The 22649-nt window shown below is 39.4% G+C and overlaps 2 protein-coding genes across 8 annotated transcripts in view; one reads left to right on the top strand and one right to left on the bottom strand.

The window, feature by feature from the left end:
* ppfia2 (PTPRF interacting protein alpha 2) overlaps positions 1-10521 on the top strand; it is a 262245-nt gene extending 251724 nt beyond the window's left edge. For 4 of the 7 annotated variants that reach the window (XM_017709119.2, XM_017709121.2, XM_017709117.2 and 1 more), the window contains 6 exons: positions 735-910; positions 1039-1107; positions 2755-2899; positions 3333-3389; positions 7132-7210; positions 7482-10521. In XM_017709119.2, the coding sequence (XP_017564608.1) occupies positions 735-910; positions 1039-1107; positions 2755-2899; positions 3333-3389; positions 7132-7190 (506 nt within the window). In that variant the 3' untranslated portion in view covers positions 7191-7210; positions 7482-10521. The remainder of the gene's footprint in view (positions 1-734; positions 911-1038; positions 1108-2754; positions 2900-3332; positions 3390-7131; positions 7211-7481) is intronic. The other 3 variants (XM_017709122.2, XM_017709120.2, XM_037541271.1) reach the window with 1 other exon arrangement.
* The window catches only part of acss3 (acyl-CoA synthetase short chain family member 3), a 40772-nt gene continuing 27531 nt past the window's right edge, over positions 9409-22649 (bottom strand). The window contains exons 10-16 of the mRNA XM_017709123.2: positions 20775-20870; positions 19488-19551; positions 17109-17190; positions 15128-15250; positions 14923-15022; positions 13082-13257; positions 9409-11004 (exon numbers count right to left, since the gene is read on the bottom strand). Of these exons, the coding sequence (XP_017564612.1) occupies positions 10924-11004; positions 13082-13257; positions 14923-15022; positions 15128-15250; positions 17109-17190; positions 19488-19551; positions 20775-20870 (722 nt within the window). The 3' untranslated portion in view covers positions 9409-10923. The remainder of the gene's footprint in view (positions 11005-13081; positions 13258-14922; positions 15023-15127; positions 15251-17108; positions 17191-19487; positions 19552-20774; positions 20871-22649) is intronic.

Genomic DNA, 22649 nt, shown 5'->3' with positions numbered 1-22649 from the left:
TGACAGACACAGCAAGCCTTCTTGCCACAGCTCGCATTGATGTGCCATCCTGGAGGAGCTGTACTACCTGAGCCACTTGTGTGGGTTGTAGAGTCCGTCTCATGCTACCACGAGTGTGAAAGCACCACCAACGTTCAAAAGTGACCAAAACATCAGCCAGAAAGCAGAAAGGTACTGAGAAGTGGTCTGTGGTCCCACCTGCAGAACCACTCCTTTATTGAGTGTGTCTTGCTAATTGCCAGTAATTTCCACCTGTTGTCTGTTCCATTTGCACAACAGCTGTGAAATAGATTGTCAATCAGTGTTGCTTCCTAAGTGGACAGTTTGATTTCACAGAAGTTTGATTTACTTGGAGTTATATTGTGTTGTTTAAGTGTTCCCTTTATTTTTTTGAGCAGTGTAGTAAGGGTAGCTTTACACAGTGAAACTTTAATGCGACTAGTTGACTACTTGACAGTAACATGAAGCAAATTGTTTTATTTAGGAATAGTTTTAGACTTTTGGAGGTATAAATGTCTAAAATGATTTTCATTTTAATGCACTGAAAATGTATTTAAATAAAGGAGCATATTGTAAATTAATGCAATAAAATAATTAAATAATTGTACAGAAAAAAAAATGCACATCATGTCATTGACCCATATACTGCCTGCTCATGCTTTGACGTGCGACTGACTGCATATGGAGGCACAGTCAATTACATCATGTAAATGTATCTGGGTGCATGTGTGCAGATGTGCTGGTGTGGAGTAATGAGCGTGTGATTCGCTGGGTCCAGAGCATCGGTCTCCGTGACTACGCCAACATCCTGCTGGAAAGCGGAGTCCATGGAGCACTAATCGCCCTGGACGACAACTTTGACTACAGCAGCCTGGCTTTACTGCTGCAAATCCCCAACCAAAACACTCAGGTATACACACACACACACACACACACACACACACACACACACACACACACACACACACACAAAGCATTAGTATACTAATGGTGCATTGAAGCTTCTGCATTAAATAATCAGACACTTTTCCTTCACAGGCCCGTCAGATCCTGGAGAGAGAATATAATAACCTGCTGGCCCTGGGAACAGAGAGACGTCTAGATGAGGTGTGTTAATGTGTCCTTTCTTCTGTTTCTCTTTGAAATACACTGAAAATGTCTATCTAGGTAACTCTGCTCACTGCCTCGTTGATTTGTGCTTTGATATGAATGGCTAGACTACTTCTCTCTATCTGTATAGCAAGTAAAAAGTGCACATCTCCACTTAAGATACCGAAGTAGTAATTGTTTAACAACTGAACCTTTGCTGCTTATACTAGATTAAGGAAGAGAACACCATAATTATTTTACTGAAAATACACTATATTGCCAAAAGTATTCGCTTGTCTGCCTTCACATGCATATGAACTTGAGTGACATGCCATTCTTAATCCATAGCATATAATATGACGTCGGTCCACCCTTTGCGGCACTAACAGCCTATAACTCCTCTGGGAAGACTTTCCACAAGAGTTAGGAGTGTGTTTACGGGAATTTTTGACCATTCTTCCAGAAGCGCATTTTTGAGGTCAGACACTGATGTTGGACGAGAAGGCCTGGCTCACAGTCTCTGCTCTAATACATCCTAAAGTTGTTCTATTAGGTTGAGGTCAGGACTCCACGCAGACCTGTCAGTGAAGTTCTTTCACACCAAACTCATCCATGTCTTTACGGACCTTGCTTTGTGCACTGGTGTGCAGTCATGTTGGAACAGGAAGGGGCATCCCCAAACTGTTCCCTCAAAATTGAGAGCATGAAATTGTCCAAAATCTCTTGGTCTACTGAAGCACTAAGAGTTCCTTACACTGGAACTAAGGGGCTGAGCCCAACTCCTGAAAAACAACCCCACACCATAATCCCCCCTCCACCTAACTTTACACTTGGCACAATGCAGTCAGACAAGTACCGTTCTCCTGGCAACCGCCAAACCCAGACTCGTCCATCGGCTTGTCAGATGGAGAAGCATGATTAGTCACTCTAGAGAACACGTCTCCACTGCTCTAGAGTCCAGTGGTGGTGCTTTGCACCACTGCATTCAATGCTTTGCATTGCGCTTGATGATGTAAGGCTTGGATGCAGCTGCTGGGCCATGGAAACCCATTCCATCAAGCTCTCTACGCTGTTCTTGAGCTAATCTCAAGGCCACATGAAGTTTGGAGGTCTGTAGCAATTGATTCTGCAGAAAGTTGGCAACCTCTGCACATTATGTGCTTCAGCATCTGCTGACCCTACTCTGTCATTTTACGTGGCCGACCACTTTGTGGCTGAGTTGCTGTCGTTCCCAATCTCTTCCACTTTGTTATAATACAACTGACAGTTGACTGTGGAATATTTAGTAGTGAGGGAATTTCACGACTGGACTTGTTGCACAGGTGGCATCCTATTACAGTACCACGCTGGAATTCACTGAGCTCCTGAGAGCGATCCATTCTTTCACAAATGTTTGTAGAAGCAGTCTGCAGGCCTAGGTACTTTTGTTTATATATCAGTGGCCACGGAAGTGATTGGAACACTTGAATTCAATGATTTGGATGGGTGAGTGAATACTTTTAGAAATATAGTGTACCTCAAATGCACATTATCAATATCAGAGAAATGTTTCACTATTTATTAACTTATAAACATAGAATTGACTATTAGTTATTTGCCTTTAGGTTAGTGCTTGGTTCTGACAGGTATAGTAATTGAAGTGTGTGTGTGCGCACTGATGAGCAGGATTTTCGGGGACCCTCATGGAGAAGGCAGTTTCCTCCCCGGGACATCCATGGGATCAGCATGATGCCTGGATCAGCAGAGACGCTGCCAGCAGGATTCCGCCTTACAGCCACGTCAGCACACTCCCGCAGACTACCACCAGAGGGTAATGCACACACACACACGCACACACACACACACACACACACACACACACACACACACACACACACACTATCAGTACACTCCTACAGACTGCCAGAGGGAAATACCCCAACACACGCTACCATCAGAGGCCACAACACACCATGCATACACCTTACTGGACACACATACAAATCTACAGTGGCCCCAAAAATTGGCCCCAAAAACATTATTGAAATTTGACTTAATTTGGTTACATCTTAAAATTTTTAATAAACACGTAAATGTTTAGTAGTGCTTTTAGGACAACATCTAGCAAGGGTAGTAGACTGTAAGGATAAGAACTCTGTGTTTTTCAGTATGGCATATATCCAAACATTTTTGGGCCACTACATGACAAGATACACACCCTGGGTTGACTGTGTTTATGTTGTTCTCTCTGGACTGCTATGTAGTTCTATATGAAGTGACGGATGACAGTCCAGACGACTTGTATTTGGACTGGTTTCAAGGTCAGCTATAACGCAGCCCTCAAAACCATGTGGCGTTTATGAACCCCCTCATACCCCTCATACCTTGTCTCACTGTACTTGATCAACCTCTTCAGCTGAGCACATTTAAAATGTGCCTATTTCACTTCATTTTAAATTCCTTAATGAGGAAGTTGAAATAAAATCAAATTAATAAGCTACACTGTTTGTGACGCATAATGTCAAATGCTGGTTAGTAATAGCACTGCACTGTTTAATTACAGTGGAGCGCTTAATAACATGATATATGAAATTACAGGGTTATTCCATACGGACTTATCTAGGGCCTGGCAGGTCAACATGATGGATTTCTATGAAACAATCCAAGCAAAATGTATATTGAATTCATGCAAACATAGAAAAAAATTCCGAATTTTTAATGAATTTTTTAAAGTGTGGCCATGGTTATAAATTACCTCCTAAATGTTAAACGTAACTGCTCACTGATTACGCTGAGATAAAATTTCAAGGGGTATGATTGCAGCCTTAATGCTGCAGCACCAAGAGACAATCGTAGGAGAGAGTGAAGACAGTTTTTAACGTTTAAAAATTTGTGTTCCTGTGCCTCATTACAATGTCATTTTTAGTCAGAATAGTTTTTTTTACAAAACACAAAGTCTTTGCATTAAATCTGATTTCATAGAAATTATTTGAAAAAAAAGATTGCAAAAAGATTAAACTAGATTTAAAGTTGTGTTATTCTTAGTGTTACACTTATTCCTACATCAATTTTGGTCAGAAACCAGTATTTAATGAGGGATTAAAAATAATACCAGCAAAGCTGTTTGAAGCATAGTTGTGTTTTTTTCCCTATTTGCATGTATTCAAGAGATTTTGCCTTGATTTATTATTGTAATCCTATGGCCTGATCTGCAGGTAATAATGATTACAGAGGCTTTAGCTGTAAACATATCTTTGAAACAGAGTTATTCCCAGATTTAACTAAACTAGGCATCTCCAACACCTCTTCTTTTGAGAAAACATATATTTCATATATATATTTCATATATTTAGACTTTTCTTAACCAGACTGTATTGGAACAGAGCTGTAAGTATTTATTAATGGATGATTTCTCAGTTTGCCTAATAACGTAAAACATATGGCTTTCTCGAGGAACAGAGTTGGAGATCTATGATCTACAATGTGTTTATATGTTATGTCACGTGAGATGAACGTTCCTCCTTCCCTGCGTTAAACACGCACTCTGGTTAAAATCTGCCATGATTTGTTTTGTATGTAAAGGTACAGTTTGGGCAAAATTCTTAGAAGCTGGTGGTTAGCATGTTTATGTGCTTTTCAAATGTGCATTTTCAGTCAAGCCAAGTCTCTTTAACACTGAAACAGCAGCTCAAACAGTTGCCCATCACATACACTGCCTATCAAAATTTTGGGGACCTCTTACCTTTCTGAGTAATTGAGATTTTCACTTTAATGCAGCTCTGTGCTGATGCTTTGTTTATATTAATCTTCAACACTTGCTCTAAGTGTCCTTCTTGGTATGAAGAGCAGGTTTTGCCTCAATAATGATTTGACAGGGTTTTTAATTGATTTTAATTTTGAGTACTGATGAGTGCTAATATTTCAAGGGAATAAAATGAGTGTCATTAATACTGGCACAAATATTTACATAGTTTTAGTTTTCATTTATACAAAAAAACTGCTTAGACTTTAAAACAGTCACTTATTTAAAATTGATCACTTACCTAAAAGTATTTAAAACTGACAGTCATTTATTGAATACATTCTCAGAAGCTAGGTGTCCTCAGACTTTTGATGGTCAATGTAGATGAGCAGGCAGGTTCTGGCCAGCGTTCGCCTTTAATGCCTAACCCCAGTGTAACTGGACATGCTTTCCTGTGCTGGTTCTATCTGTAGTCCCTGTTTAGAAACTAGCGTCCAGCAGAAGGATGCCTTCGTGTCTCTGGATTCTGACTGAAGAATCGTGTCTCTCTGCTTTTTCACTGGTTATGTGATGTTCAGACTAACCATGTGTTTGTGTGGAAGTGTGCTGACTCTAAACAGTAATGCGTGTGTACATGAGAGTGATAAGACGAATGACAGAGATATGTCGATACACTTCATGTACATGACCCTATAGAGTATGGATGGGCATTTTAACCACCTTCTTATTTGAATATCTGCAGATTTGAATAAATAGTAGTGGAAAGCAAGGCACAATCTAACAAATGTTACATGGACATTTTGTGTACTTAAACAGGTTCAAGTAAAGTGTATTTATGATCGTCTTCCAGTATTCCCAAAACAACGTTATGTGTAAATTTTCAGAAAGATATTTGTCCAGGTTCACCATTAAATACACATAAATGTGTTTTGGATTACTGACTTGTTTGTATAAAAATATAAACCTTGCATAAATATAATTTCGGTATTGACGGGTATTAAGTCTCGTCCTGGACTATACCTTCCATTTTAATGGAGAATCTCCATTTAGAATGCTAGTTAGTCTAGGACCAGGCTTAATCCATGTCTGGAAAACCAATCCATAATGCTATTTTGCCAAAATGCGATGTGTCCTGCTCTCCACATTTATATAGCCCGTATTTTAGATTATAATGAATTAACCACAAAAACAGGTTTAACATTCACTTACTTATGAAGCATAATGCTGTTTACATGTTGCCATTGAAAAAGCCGTCATTCCATATCTCACTGGACTCACTTTGTCTCACTTACACTTTGCTTTAACATGCGTTTTCGGTAATGGGATTTCGTTCAGATTTTACTTGACTGCATGAAAACCCAGGTGTGAATACCACAGGACGCACCGTTACTTGATTAATCAGATTGCAATCAGAGGCTGGAATTATCCCCAAACAAAGAGCCTTAATGTATTCCAGGTCGATGAAAGCCAAGCTTGTCGCCTCATATCAAAACAGAGAAAAGAGTAAATAAAACAGATGATGCATGTGTTGACGTGCTTTTTATGTGGGAAAAGTACACTTGGATCTCATTTGGCCATACTGGGGACAAAGCAAAGTTTTTCCAGATGCAACCCAACACGAAACGTGAATGTAAGGTGTAAACAGGCTGGCAGAAAGCCACACAAACGTTGGTGACGGTGTTACTGGAGAAAATGGATGATCAGAGTTCAGCTTTAGCAGCATAGCGTTTAATGTGAAAAAAAAAAACAAAACTGAAGGACGTTCAAAACGCTTCTAATTTCTTTGTATACTAGGTTTGCCTGAACTTTTGCCTTTAAATTTCCATGGCTCCCAGAAAAATCAATCTCTGGGTTATTCCACCGCTGTGGCAAAAGTTGGAAAAAATCATGGTGGAATGTTCCACATGCTGCGGTGAGGGGGAAACTGCTGCCAGAGGTGCCAGAATTTTCAGTCACGGCACAACTAAAAACAAGGGAATAGTCAGTATGCCATCAACCGTCAACCACCAACATAGAAACACAGCATAAAAGGAGATCTGTACCTGATTGTGTGGCTGATTTCGATTTCATTTATTCATTTAGTTTGTAGCCGACCTGCAGAACAGTAACACACACAGTTTTACATTATACCTACATCATATAGACACTCCAAGATAATTTTGGATTTTTTTTTTATTCTGAATGATGCATTTTCAAATACCTGAGTAATCAAGCATAAACTAGAATAAGTTTGGATCTGCATATTCGAATAATCATGCCCATCCCTACTACGATGGCACAGTGAGATGTTGCTCAGTGGGTTTCTCTTTCACCCCCTGCAGTTGGGCCGTCAGCAGTGCAGCGGCTGGACAGTTCCACTGTGAGGACCTACTCATGCTGAGAGAGGGAGGACACACAACTGTGAGTCTCTCTCTCTCTCGCTCTTTCTCACACACAGTTTTAATTCTGAAGTTTGTGTTTTACACTGGAGCTACGAGCTAAAAAGTAATGCAAGTTTGTACTCCTACCAATTATACTCTAGCACAGTGCATGACAGAATCACAAACGTCTTAGAACCACATTGAGTTATTAACTCGAGTGTAAAGCTAAAGATGCAAACTTCTGGGTTAAGGAGGAAAGTGATGTAAATTTCTGCTGAACTATGGCTTTCACTCAAACCACTCTGTTTCAGATGTCTTTTCTAGAGGAGTCTTATAATTTTGAGGGAAAGGTCCCTGGGCCTGGAAGAGAATTCTGCTGAGTCACACTGCCAAGAGAACAAACGTCGCTCCAAGGGAGAGGGGCAAAAGGGGGCGGGGGTTTGCCAGTTACCCCCCCTTCTACATAAACAAGCCAAGGCCACAACCCAGGCACCGTGTCCAGGTGCTAATTCACTCCTGCCCTTTCTACCTTTTACACGACCCTTGTACTTCAGTGCGCCTGCAGTGCCACTCTTCTACAGGGGATGTGCAGGTTTAGCTGTAAATGAATATAAATACACTGTTTTTTATATATCTATAAACATGTCTGTATAAAAAGAAGGAGGAAAAAAATAATACAAGAACATATTCAGACTTTGTGCAGATTTCGTCTCTTAATGTCATGGCTTTGTTTCTCACCTCTGGTTTGGCGGGAAGCTTGTGCTACAAGGTTTTAGTATTTTTCCTGCTTTGGTGCGACTGATTCTGCATAATAATGAGCCCTTAGCTCAAATATGGCATGTTAGAAGAGGGAAAACACAAACCTGTGCAATGCAAAGGCAATCCAGGACTGGCATGGAGAAGCACTGGTTTAAACAGTGCTGCTGTTTGACCTGAAATGGAATACATGCTGTTTTGTTTTTTATTTTGTTTTCCTGCCATTGTGTGGATGAGAGTGTCGAGGTCCCTCATGCTCTGCTGGTTCCCATCAGACACAGGAGAACACACCTTCATCGGATACACCACAGCTGAACCCTTTGAAGAGAGACTGTTTACTTGGAAAGTGGAGTTCTAGAATTTTGAAAGTGGTTCTAGAATGTAGAATATGTTAGAATTTCTTAGACACCATTGTGACATTAATAGAAACTCTCGTTAATGCAACATTCCATTCTTCTAGGCACAACCGTGCACTCCTGAAAGGGTTAAATATGACGGGTCCGATGCTGCTGTAGTGGGGTGTTTTTTTCCCCATCTGTGGGCTAAACCACTGATCCCCAGTGGTGGCACTGCAAGCAATTTACAGGTTCAGGATGGGCTCAGTTCTAAATGGCTCTTCATTTGGCTCTACACATGGGGTTTGTTTCAATACCAGTATAGTGAGCTGCATTGCTCCCTACTGCCTACATAGGCATCTGTGTAGGCAGGCAGGATTTTAATCAAAACGGAGCCACATTTGGGCATTGATTGCATCACTAGGGGCCACATGTATGAAGGTTGTGTAAGCATAAAATAAATGATAGTTATCTACATAAAGATTGATATTAATGAAAGTGAGACTTGCTGTAATAACATGCTCTTTCCCATATTTGGAAGTGGTGTATAAATATTTTAAGAGTGACTGGGAATTACTGACAACATGTGGAACTGCAGAATTCACTGAAAACGTGACCGTCAGTTCATGACTGAATCCAATAAAGACAGACAGATCACATTCTGTGCATTTTATACTGATAGCCAAGTTGGTCATAACTGGGGGAGGGGGATCTAATACACATGGCCCCACTTGTTCCTGCTTTTCCACAACAACATTACAAAGCCATTACTATATAATATATTCAACAGCAATACTCAACAATATGAAAATTTAGCTATTTGAAACAACAGCCTGAGGTGACCGGTATAGCTTGCTAATCTGCAGGTATCTTCTGCATACCAAATTCTGTAAAATGACTGCAAATTCAGTGACATCTGTACGTTTACATGATAAAAACTCAGCCCCACACATTTGAAAATAGCTTCTGCCACCTCAAATAACGAAATTCAAGCGCACTTTGCACTGCACTGTAGAATTGGCTTATAAATTATGGATACATATGATGCCAAATTTGGCCAAACTGAGACACTACAGTAGGCAGCGTATGTAACGGATTAAATAAGATGGATTAGTTTTCCCTAGGAATGTAGTTTTTAATGAGAGGCTGATTGGCTTTGTATGATTAAATATTGTATGATAAAGTATTTATGTAAATTCTTTAAATCATCCCAGATGGTCCCAATCAAAACATCATGGCCTCCATGTTCACATCAGCTTTAAAACTGCACTAAAGTAGGTCCAAATAAATAAGCAAACAAAAACCTCCAGTTGATGAACTTCCATTCTTCTAATTAGGCCATCATTAAAAGTGTTACATTACAGTACAAATATAACTGTACAAATATTATGGTAGTCCTGTTTTGAACTACCAAGTCAAGCCCATTTTAACGGTCAGTCTTGTCCTCCAGGCACCAAAAAGAAGTGGAGGTTACTGTTGATTTGACTACTATTATCAGGGAAGCAAACGGAACGTAATTATTACTTAGCAGACTTGTAAAAACTACAGACATTTCAGAGTCATACTGGATTAAAATCACAGATGACATAGGTGGTCACTCAAATTACAGCACATCCCCAGGTCAGACTGATGCAGTTCCAATAAGGCTTTAGACAGCCTTTGCGTCAGGTTCCACATGTACTGAGACATAGCCATAAAGTGACACCAACAGGCTCGTGCCCCTTAAGCTAAATATAGAGTCATTTCAGATTTTGCCTTGCACTAGTAAACTCACTTTGTCTCAAAATCTCATCACTCTACAAGAACCCTGCAAGAGTTCACTCAAAACAACACCACTTATCTACCAATCCAACAGCCTCATCTCAATAAGAGCTAAACCCCCTACTTCAACAGTCATAGGAGAAATAACTACAAGACAGGCTTAGCTCCTAGTGAACGTAGAGTGTATATCAACTTGTTGAGTCCAGACTAAACTTTTAAAAAGACAAAACCTGTTGCTTGCTGTGACTTATTTTGGTGTAAAACTGTTGAACTATTTTCTGTAGAAGTTGCCGGGGTAACCTCTTGTACAGACCTCCTTTCCTGTCTTTGAGTTATTTCTGCCATAAAGCGGATCTGCAGAGTTTATACATCCTTGTTTTGCACGTACAGAGAATCATTTTATTTTGTGTCCATTTTTTTATTTATTACTGATTGTATTTTGGTCAAAACTATGTGGTGATCAAAGAAGTTTTCATTGTCAATAAAAAGTAACATCAAACATTTGCCTATAAAATATCTGCTCTTTGCACAAACGTATAAGTAACGTTGCTCACACTCTTCTGGATCTGATAATGCAATACTACACATCCACTGTGTTCAACTGAACACAAACATCCTAGCAATCCTGAAGATGCATCTTCAGGACATAATACTACTTGCAGTTGACTTCAGGATAGATCTGTACTTGTTATTGCGGGTTGTGAAATGTGCTGTGTCACATGGGGATATCACATTGCTATTATTACCTGTAAAACACCAGAAAAAATGTAGAATTTCTACATTATCCTGGTTAAAGAAACCGCAGTGATTTCTGGCAGCCGTTATGCTTAATTTGTTACTTAGCAGCAACAGGCCTCAAGCCCTTGCAGGCTACAGGTTGTGTGTATGTATGTGCTTGTGATTATCCAGTTCTCCTCAGATTCTCCTTCACAGCTTTCTCGAGGTCCTTGAACACTTCAGGATCTTCGATAGTTGGAGTAATCTGTAAAACACAGGAAAAAATGGAATAATTAATTAAACATATGTTCTCCACCACACTTAGTTCTGATAGCAGATCAAATTTTCCTCACTTCTTGGAAATAAAAGACTGATACTATATATGTATATGATACTATATATATATATATATATATATATATATATATATATATATATATATATATAAACAGTGTTAAAGCTTCAATACATTCACTTCGCAGTAAATGTCTAGATGCAAACTAAGCTGCCCATTTTAAATTGCCACAAAAACAGCACATTTAGACATATCTGCCTGTTCATCCAACAGCAGTTTAACTATGCCCATTCACCAATTACAACAGAGCTCATTTATATATATCAGTCTTAAAGGCGCTGCAACAAAGCATCCTGTTCACGTCTAAGAGATTCTTAGAATTTTGGAAAAAACGGTTATTTCCAAAATGTTAAGTCGATGTAAAGAGGTTTGATTCCAAGTAATTTTGGAGCATTTCTATTGTCACACAATGTAAATGTTGTGCTTAAATAATGAACACTATATTCCCAAAAATATTTGCTCATCTGCCTTCACACACATACCAACTTGACTGACATCCCATTCTTAATCTATAGGGTTTAACATGATGTCAGCCCACCCTTTGCAGCTAGAACAGCTTCAACTAACCTGGGAAGGCTTTCCACAAGGTTTAGGAGTGTGTTTATGGGAATTTTTGACCATTCTTCCAGAAGAACATTTGTGAGGTCAGACTCTGATGTTGGACGAGAAGGCCTGGCTCACAGTCTCCGCTCTAATTCATCCTAAAGGTGTTCTATCAGGTTGAGGTCAGGACTCTGTGCAGGCCAGTCAAGTTCTTTCACACCAAACTCATCCATGTCTTTATGGACCTTGCTATGTGCACTGGTGCGCAGTCATGCTGGAACGGGAAGGGGCCATCCCCAAACTGTTCCCCCAAAGTTGGGAGCATGAAATTGTCCAGAATATCTTGGTCTGCTGAAGCTTTAAGATTTTTTTTATTTTATTGGAACTAAGGGGCCGAGCCCAACTCCTGAAAAACAACCTCACACCATAATCACCATAATAACCATAATCCCCCTCCACCAAACTTTACACCTGGCACAATGCAGTCAGACAAGTACCGTTCTGGCAACCACCAAACCTAACTCATCCATCAAAACGGCTCAACTGCTCAGCCACGGATACCCATTCCATGAAGTGCTCAACATGCTGTTCTTGAGCTGATCTGAAGGCCACATGAAGTGTGGATGTCTGTAGCCACTGACTGCAGAAAGTTGGTGACATCTGTATACTATACGCCTCAGCATCCGCTGACCCCGCTGTCATTTTACATGGCCTACCACTTTGTGGTTGAGTTGGTGTCATTTCCAATCACTTCCAATTTGTTATAATACCACTGACAGTTGACTGGAATATTTAGTAGTGAGGAAATTTCACGACTGGACGTTGCACAGGTTGTATCCTATCTCAGGACCACGCTGGAATTCACTGAGCTCCTGAAAATGACCCATTCTTTCACTAATGCTTGTAGAAGCAATCTGCAGGCCTAGGTGCTTGGTTTTATACCGTAACCTCAATTAAATGAATTGGATGGGTGAGTGAACACTTTTGGCAATATATTGTAGAAAAATGAAGTTATCGGTGACTGTAAAAAAAAAAAATGCTGTAATTCGATATTTACTTCTCACTCATAGCTCATTGACAGGTGGACAAACTGAGGAAAGTGAAGATTCTAAACCTTTAATCAACACAACATTAGTGTTTGTAAGTAAAAGAGGAGATATTTTATTATGATTTAAATGTTATGAAAGGTACAATTGTATAAACAACTTTGAAGGAGAAAAAAATGTTTTTGCTGTTTTTGTTTGATTGAAATAATTTTGAACAGTCAGAAGTGCAGACTCCAACCTGTCAGTACAGAATGTAGACTGACTATACATGTGATTAAGTGACTGTTCAACTAAAGCATTTACACAAAATCACAGTAAGAACTAGATTTGTAAGAGGGAAAAGCAATTCTTTCTACACATTGTGTGAAAAATATTCTAATCTTTTTTTTTTATTGTACCTTGTAAGGTTTGCCATTAACCAGATTAGCGAGAGAAGAGCGAGGGATTTTTCCTGAGCGGGTTTTAGGCAGAGCTTTGACAAAGAGAACCTTCCGGAAAGCTGCCACAGGCCCAATGGTGTCCCTCACCAACTTAACCAGCTCCTTCACCACCACATCGGGATTCTGCTGATAGTCTGAGACACACACACACACACACACACACACACACACAGAAAAAGACACCAAAAGCAAAAATACAGATTAAAATAAAAATAGACTAGACCTAGAACCAGTTTTACAGAAAAAAAAGCAGGCTTTACGACTGTTTAAGCCATGTAATGTACTTTTTCACTTGTCATTTTGTGCCAGAAACATATAAAGAAGTCTACTTAATAACTGAGTTTACTTAATAATTCGGTTTGAGGAAAGTGTGTGATTAAAAAGCCATGCAGTCTGGCATACTAATAAGCATGCATTGCTCGTTAACTTCATTAATGTTGTAGCTCCCATGTAAAACTAGAGAAGCAAACCTCCACCAAACTGATCAACTACATATGAGATTAGATGAAAAACACATCAGTTAAGATTTCTTTGTAAATGCATCACTTTAAATCACTGGTGTCATAAGTGCCCAGTTAGTATTACAGTACCATTATTCCGTTCAGGTGTTTATCTATACAAAACATCTAAAACTTGTTGGTTTTCTTTCTCCATATTATTCTTTTTGTCCAGTCCTCTGATTTTTCACTTCTGACTAGCATCACAAACCGTTTAACTGATTTCATTAAATCAAACAAATTTTCTTTCTCCATTCTTCCATCTTCTCTCCCCACCCCATCTCATCTTTCATGTGCATCCTAGAAGGGAACATTGGATGACTAACACAAAATGAGCAGCAACAGACTTTACATCTACAAGCTAAACCAACAAGATAAAAGTGTCTAATACAGTGGACAGTGAGTGGACAGTGTTTACAACTCCAGCAGCAGAGATCCACTCATCACAATTCGCCATTCAAAGAAGACTTAGAGGCCATAAAACAAGATAAAAACCACTCAACAGCAGTAAGAATCAGAAGGCCAGACTGGAAGCGTCCTAAGTTTTAACTGACGATACCAAGAAGATCCACTAGCAAAGTGCTGGAAAGGCCAAAATGTGAAGATAGAAAGGACCTGCATATGATCCACAACACACAAGTTCTTCAGTCAAGCACGGTGGAGGTAGTGTTATGGCTTGGGCTTGCATGGCTACTTCTGGAACAGGCTCAGTAACCTTTATTGATAATGGAACTCATGATGGTGGCAGCAGAATTAATTCAGAGGTCTGCAGAAACATTCTGCAATTTACAGAGAAATGCATCCAACCCAATCAGGAGGAGCTTCATCATGCAGCAAGACAGTGACCCAAAATACACTGCTAGCACAGCAAAGGACTTCATCAAGGGAAAAAATGAAAGGTTTTAGACTGGCCCAGTCACTCACCAGATTTTAACTCAGTCATCTTAGAGCATGAAATTTAGCTCCTGAAGAGGAAACTGAAGGGAGAAGCCTCCCAAAACAAACAACTGAAAGAAGCTACTGGAAAAGCAAGCAAAGTATATACAACCAATATTAAGTGGTGGTTAATTTACTTTAAAACTACCTGTTCCTGTACTTTTTCTCACCTAGGAAATGGGTGGTCTGTTTTTGTAAGCTGTTCCTACATGTAAATATCAGGAGATAACTCAAACATCAGTGTGTAGCAAAAGCAGATGAATTTAGTAGGGCTTACTGTACCAATGCTTACAGAAATGACTGAAAACAATCTGTGTGTATATGTATGTATATATATGCTCACTGCCATTTATCTCATTCACTCACCATTTTGCAGCACACACAGTGCGAGTGGTACATGTCCTTTCAGAGAATCCTCCAGACCCACTACAGCACAGTCTACCACACTGGGGTGCTGCAGCACTGACTGTACAACACACACATGCACACGCACACACGTCATCACCAAAGATCTCACTTTATCACTTTAATATCACTTTATTCAGGAGATCCACTGCTCTCTCTCTCTCACCTCTTCTAGAGCTCCAGATGACAGCCTGTGACCAGCCACATTCATGACATCATCAGAGCGTGACATGATGTACACAAATCCCTCCTCATCTGCATAACCTGCATCCATAGTGTCATAATAACCCTGACAGAGTGAGAGACAATGAGAGTGAGAAAGAGCCCATATTTAGCCAATAGAATGGAATCTGCTAATCTAATCTACTTTTATGAACCTGTTGTGGTTCATATGTGTTCATATAAAGAATACTAGAATAATAAAAAGTACTCCAAAAACATTGTTTGTCTACTGCTTTTAATGAAGCTAAATGTAGTGTTACTCCAGTGTCCACCACTCGGTGACACAATGCACTTCAGTAACACCTGATCCGCTGTCTCTCCACTCAATATGAATGTTGATAATAACACAGTAGGTGAGGTGGCAAAAGTTTAGAATTATATGTATTATTTCTGTTTCTTGGTGCTGAATGTGGTTGCAGGATGACGGCAGCTTTATAAATATAGAGCTCATTTTTCGTTATAATTTGTGCACCCTCACTCCACAGTGGAAAAGGATAGAACAGAAGAGATAAACCAAATACCTTTACACTACTTTAGATTATATTCATATTATAACGCCAATTGCTTAATAAAGCAATAAGCCAAGAGAGGTTGTGCTTTACATTGATTTTATGACAGTTAAGGGATGTTCTTAGTCTTGGCGCATTAGTACAGATGCCAATAAGATTTTAGGACCAGATATATCAATTTTATAACCTTGCAAAAGTGCTTTTATTTCAAAAAGCTAAAACACAATAAATAAATGGAGGTATTATATTAGTTTGGCATTCATTATCATGTTTAATCTGATTAAACATAATCTTATTGAATCAGGCAAATTAAACCACTGGCTGAACAAATATTCAATTAAAAAACTCTTCAGAGTAATTATCCTGCCCTTATGAGCTGAATCAGGTGTGTTAGAGCAGAAAGAATTTGATTATTAATTTAAGAGAATTTGTATTAATATATTTTTAAAAACTCTGTGGGACAAAATTATAATTGAAACAGTATTAGAATTTATATTTAATTGACTATTTTTGGGTGCTATGAAGAAACATAATAGGTTTAATGAGAAGTAAAAAAACATTGCACCAAACGCATGGGGAATATATTTTGACAACATTTCATCAGCAAAGCCACTTACACAGTTATTGTTATTAAATGCAAAATGTTACAAATAAATAAAATAATAACCAGCTTAAATTCATGCCAGGCATTCACATCACTATACCTCATAACCAACTGCACCACTTCCTACATGGCCATAAAAGCTAAAAGAGCAGAGATGCTTCAGAAATAATATGAGCACTTTATGTGAGAAGAGGCTGGTATACGATGGAGGCAAAACAAGTTTGATGTATCATCTTGATCATATTAGTATAGTGCTGCTCAGGCTCTGCCAAGGGTACGGCTAAATCAGGGAGCTCAGAGCCTCAAACCTGTTCTTTGTGATGAGTTCTGGCAATAGATGAGGAAGTACTTTGAGGCTTTCCATATTAAAAATGGCTAACTAAAATAAAATAACTCGATGAAAGAAGTAAATAAATAAACAAACTAAATGAACTAAATTGGGAATAAATTAAACGACAATTCTAATTCATCCAGACAAATGACGCATTAAAGCTGTATTTGAACAAGAATGCTATAATTGCAGATTCTATCAAGGCAACACACAGAGCATGAGCAGCTGGGCTTCAGCCTGATTATTAATGCATTGTTGCCACCTACTGGATGCATTTTGAACTGCAGTAACAGACGTACTTATGGTTAAGTATGAAACATAAATATTGAATTAAGGGTGAATTTAAGAATGACTGACTGCTTGTTTGGAAATAAATATAAGCATTTGAAGTCTGTAAAATGCTGTTTGAGCTAGCTGGAATCATTACTACACACAAGAGACACAACATGATTTTTTTTTCTTTTTGGCATTCTGCTCTTACAGGAAACTTTGTGAAGTAGAGTTCCTCAAACAATTTTGCATTCTGCCAGAGAGACTGTGCAGCACCAGGAGGGAGAGGGAGCCTGAAACACACACAGAGAGAGAGAGAGAGAGAGAGAGAGAGAGAGAGAGAGAGAGAGAGAAACAAAGAAAGAAAGAAACTCAGTATCTCAATTATATACTACCAGAAGGTTTCTAATATATTTAGAGATATAGTGGCCTCAATAAATATTGGCACCCCTAGTAATCATGAGCAAAAATATTCCTAATTACTTGTACTTTTAATCTTTCATTCAGAATATTATCAAAAATATAAACTTTATTTAAGGTACAGAGATTGAAAGAAAAAAAAAAACTTCTTGCTATTGACAAATATAAATATTTTTCTTAAATTTCCACAAAAATCCAATTGTTGGCACCCTCAGAAATTCTTAAGGGTGTGATGAAAGGTCATTTAGCTGCGCAAATTTAGAAAATGGCTTCAAGAAAATACATAGTTAAAAAACGTCAACTATCAGGGTACTAATTAAGAGGTTTAAAACAACCGGCATTGTTAAGAATCTGCCAGGAAGAGGATATATATCTATACCGATCTCACGCACAGTGAGGAGGATGGTTCAAGTGGCCAATGAATCACCAAGGATTACAGATGGGGAATTGCAGAAATTAGTTAGGTCTTCCCCTCCGCCCCTAACAAGCTGTGATTACATAGGTGGTGTTTGATTGCAGTTTGGGATTGCAGATGTGGGGGATGTGGTCCATAAGAAAGCCTCTGCTGTCAAAGACCAACAAACTCAAGCTAAACAGTTTGCAAAAACATTCTTTTGGCTTTTGTTGTGGACACAAAGACAACCATGCAACCAAGTACCTCATCCCCACTGTGAAGTATGGTGGTGGATGTGTGATGTTCTGAGGCTGTTTTTCATCCAAAGGCCCTGGACTATTAATTTGGGTACACGGTATCACATACTTCATCAAGTACCAACAGAAATAAAATCATAACCTTTACCTTTAAAATCATAAGCTTAAACTGGGCCATAGTTTTGGATCTTCTAGCAGGACAATGATCCAAAGTTGATTAAATGAAGAAGTGCCAACAAATTTGACAAAATAAAATTTAGGTTTCTTTTTAATTATGAATGAATTGTGAATCATGAATGAAAGCTCAAAAGGATAAGCAATAAAGAATGCTTTTTACAGCCTGCTTTGCTCATGTTTACCAGGAATGAAAATATTTGTGTGTATTGTCACAGAGAGAGAGAGTAGAGACAGAGAGAGAGCAAAAAGAGATAGAATAAGAAAGAGATAAAGAAATGGGAGAGAGAGAAAAGAGTGGGAGAAATATAAAACAATCAATTATTATTATTATTATTATTATTATTATTATATTACCCCGCGACCCTGAGGGAGAAGCGGCTTAGAAAATGTGTGTGTGTGTGTGTGTGTGTGTGTGTGTGTGTGTGTGTGTGTGCGTGTGCGCGTGTGTTTATATTGCTTCACCTACAACTCAGAGCTTTCAGAAACACTGTGACTGCACATAATCTCACACTGAACCCGCAGAACTGAACAGATAATTTTAGCAGATAAACTTCATCTGGAATTCTACATGGTCAAAAGATTCTGAAGGGTTTCAAAAATGTGGACGTGTTTTCAGAGACAAGATCTGCTTGATAAAACTACACTTCTGAGAAGTAAAAAAGAGAAATAAAGGATGACTCACCGCAATCATGTTTTCCCTCAGGACTGATATGATGAGGATGTAGAGCTACATAAATGTACAGAACACCAGAGCAGTAAAGTGAAGCCCTACATGATCTAAAGTGTGAATAAATCCAGATCAGGTGTCGGAGAATGACACTGAAAGTGTTAAATGTCCATTTCTAACACAGACACTCCTTTACAGCAGAGTCAGGAAATAAAACTCCACCATTTAACACACACACACACACACACACACACTTCTGATCAATTTAATTGTAACCTAAACTCCTGATTTCTATTTTATTTTTTGCTTATTTAATAGTGATCTAGTGATTTATTTCTATGTAACTAGATTTTGTTAGCCCTGTGGACTGGTGGCCTGTCCAGGCCGTATCCCGCATTCCACCCAATGACAGCTGGAACAGGCTCTAGCTCCCCCCGCAACCCAGAAGGAGAAGTGGCTTAGAAGATGTGTGTGTGTGTGTGTATATTTTGTTATTTTTAATATATTTTGTTATATTTATATGTATGTGTGTATAAGAGAGGGAGAGAGAGAGAAAGAGAGCGAGTGAGCGAGAGCGAGAGAGCGAGAGCGAGAGCGAGAGCGAGAGCGAGAGCGAGAGCGAGAGCGAGAGCGAGAGCGAGAGAGAGAGAGAGAGCGAGAGTGAGAGCATATTACTTTACTACAATATTTCCCAGTGTCCTTGGCTTCACAGGTTGCATTTCATCATTGATCACCATCACTATGTAAGAAAACAGAAAACAAACAGATTTAAAAAGCTTAATAAAGAATGTACAGATACTCTTTAGCACATTTACTAAAGGAGAATTCCACCAATTCTTCAAAACTGCTGCATCACTCAGTTGTTGAGATGTAAATAGTCAAAGTTTATAGTGCTTTTTACAACAGGTGCTGTCACAAAGCAGCTTTACAGATAAATCCGGGTACCATGAGCAAACCAGTGGTGACAGTGGCAGGAAAAAACTCCTTAAGAGCAGGAGGAAGAAACCTTGAGAGGAACCAAGACTCATAAGAGGAGTCCATCCTACTCTGGTCGACACCGGATAGCAAACAGCATTAGCATAAAATATCATAATACAAAAACAGGGAAAAGAGGCAAAGCAATACTTAATTAGATTAGTTTAGTTAGACCACCAGTGTACCTACAAAAGTGTCTTCACTTCTCTGCCATGTAGGCAGTGTATTCATAACCATTTTATGTATTAACTTTCTGGAGGGGAGAATTTAGAGGCATTAAACCTTCAGACATGTGGTTCCTATCAGCACCACCACAACGGAGCCACAACACATCTGTGTGTGCGTGTATGCGTGTTTGTTTGTGTGTGAATGTTACGGAGTATAGCTTTATTTCATTGCTTATGAAGGGGATGGGTGAAATAAACAACTGTACAGGAACAGACTGGCCAGTGGCCTGTGTAGCCAGTGAGTGGAAGTATAACGTCGGTGTTTTCTAATAAAGAATAAAGTGTACCGTAAGGCACTATCCACCCATCTATCCATTTACTAAGCCGCTTCTCCGTCAGGGTCGCTGGATACATCGGGCGGAAGGCAGGATACACCCTGGACAGGTCGCCAGTCCATCACAGGGCAGACAGACAGGCACAGACAGTCACTCACACCTAGGGGCAATTTAGCATATCCAATCAGCCTGACTGCATGTGGGAGGAAACCGGAGAACCCAGAGGAAACCCACGCAGACACGGGGAGAACATGCAAACTCCACACAGAGAGGACCCCGGTCACCCAGCCGGGGAATCAAACCCAGGCCCTCCTTGCTGTGAGGCGACAGCACTACCCACCGTGCCACCGTGCTGCCCTAAAGGTGCTATATAAATAAAAATCTTATTTTCTTATCATGGTTCTTGAATGCTCTGATGTGATGAGGGGTGGTACTTTGTCCAAAAAATTTGAGAATCACTTTTCTACATCAATGGTCATTCTCACCATTGTATCCAGGGACAGGTTTGCCTGCAGTTCCAGCAGGGGGCACCAAAGAGTTTCCCAGACCGATACAAGACGCAGTGATGGCTGAACCACTCTCTGGAGGAAACACAGGCAAAGGTTATGTAAAACACACTCACTCACACACTCACACACACCATAGCTTGGACATTGTAGAAGTTAGTTACTCAGAACTGCAGATGATGTGACAAAGTTCATTCTTTCTGAGTCAGAACACACACAAGCACACACACACACACACACACACACACAGTACTCCAAGGCACTGTTTAATCTGCAAACACTTCAATAATATCCTAATTATATGATAACAGAGTGCAATCTGAGAGTAAATACCGTTTTACATTATAAACACGACAGAAACAAGACAGAGAGCAGCATTCTGGAGAGGGAGGGAGGGAGGAAGGAAGGAAGGAAGGAAGGAAGGAAGGAAGGAAGGAAGGAAGGAAGGAAGGAAGGAAGGAAGGAAGGAAGGAAGGAAGGAAGGAAGGAAGGAAGGAAAGAAAAGAAAGGGGAGAGAGATATAAAGATAGATGGGAAGGTGGAAAAGTAGTGAAAAGAGAAGGGAGGGAGATAGTGAATAATAAAGAAAAGAGTTCTGGGAGTAAGAGTGAGACGAGAGAGAGAGAGAGAAAGGACAACAAAATAGAAAAAAGAAGAGAGACAGAATGAATAAAAAAGGGTGAGAAGAACAAGAGAGAAAGAAAAAGAAAGGTGAGAGAGCAAAAGAGACGAAAGAAAAGAAGCATATGAAGGAGAAGCGAGAGAAGAAGAAAGAAGAAGAGAGTGAAAGGATGAAAATGAGAGGAAGAAAATGAGAAAGGAGGGAGTAGAGACAGAATAAGAGAGTGAGAGAGAGAGAGAGAGACGCTTTAATTAGACTGTCGAGCCGCCATATGGGAAAGACACAGGAGACTAAACACATCACACGCGCACCCACAAATACAACAACACACTGCATCTGTCTGAAATACTGAACTTTTAAGGTCTTCATTTTTCTAGACAAGAATAAGTGGAGTTATATAATCTCAATTTCATTTGCACTGTTGGACTGGACTCTATAAACATGGACTATATCTATAAAACAGCTACGCTGTGTACTTTAGTCCTTGTTTACAGACAGTAACAAACAGTATCAAAAGCCACATTAGCAAGTCCATTTGAGATCACTTAACAACATGTGATGATTTAGACTTGCAGTTATCACCATGCTAGTTCATATACATAAGCTTTCAAAACTTGTTAGCTTCATTAACCTGGTAGCTCCAGTGTAAATTTAAAGCAGCAAGCCTGCCTTGTTTGATTAACTGGGTGAATTAGATTTTTGCTGTACTATCGCTTTAAAAGCTACATGCAGTTGCACATACACACTGAATGAGGTCGGTCGTGCAGCCAGCTGCTACGTGACCACACACACTCCCAATTGGAAACACACCGGTTGCTAAGGAACGGCAATGACATCAGCATTACCCCCCATCTCTCTGCAGCTTAAAATAGCGAACAGATTATTATCAGCTTTAAAAAAAAAAAAATGCAGCGGCTCACACTGATTCACTCAGCATGTGTTAAAGAGAACAAGAGATGCGTGTGTCGATTCATGGTGGTGTATATGTCTCTCAAGGTTTGTGCTTGTTTAATTCAATGAATTAATAATTCAAATACTCAAGTATTTGTTACACTGGTACTTGTTTCTCTATTTATTATTTGAAATCTTTGTCTTTTTTTCCAAGCCACAAACTTATAGACTAAAACATATTTCATCAGCAAAGGCCTAATGCTAAAAATCATGATCATCCACCTCACCTCACCCCAGAGAAGCTAGAGATATGCATTCTGACTAATTTCAAGCATCTGTAA

The sequence above is a fragment of the Pygocentrus nattereri genome, chromosome 1 (assembly GCF_015220715.1).
Source record: "Pygocentrus nattereri isolate fPygNat1 chromosome 1, fPygNat1.pri, whole genome shotgun sequence".
Lineage (NCBI taxonomy): Eukaryota > Metazoa > Chordata > Actinopteri > Characiformes > Serrasalmidae > Pygocentrus > Pygocentrus nattereri.
Note: the sequence above shows the minus strand (reverse complement) of the source record. Positions and strands in the feature narration are given on the sequence as shown.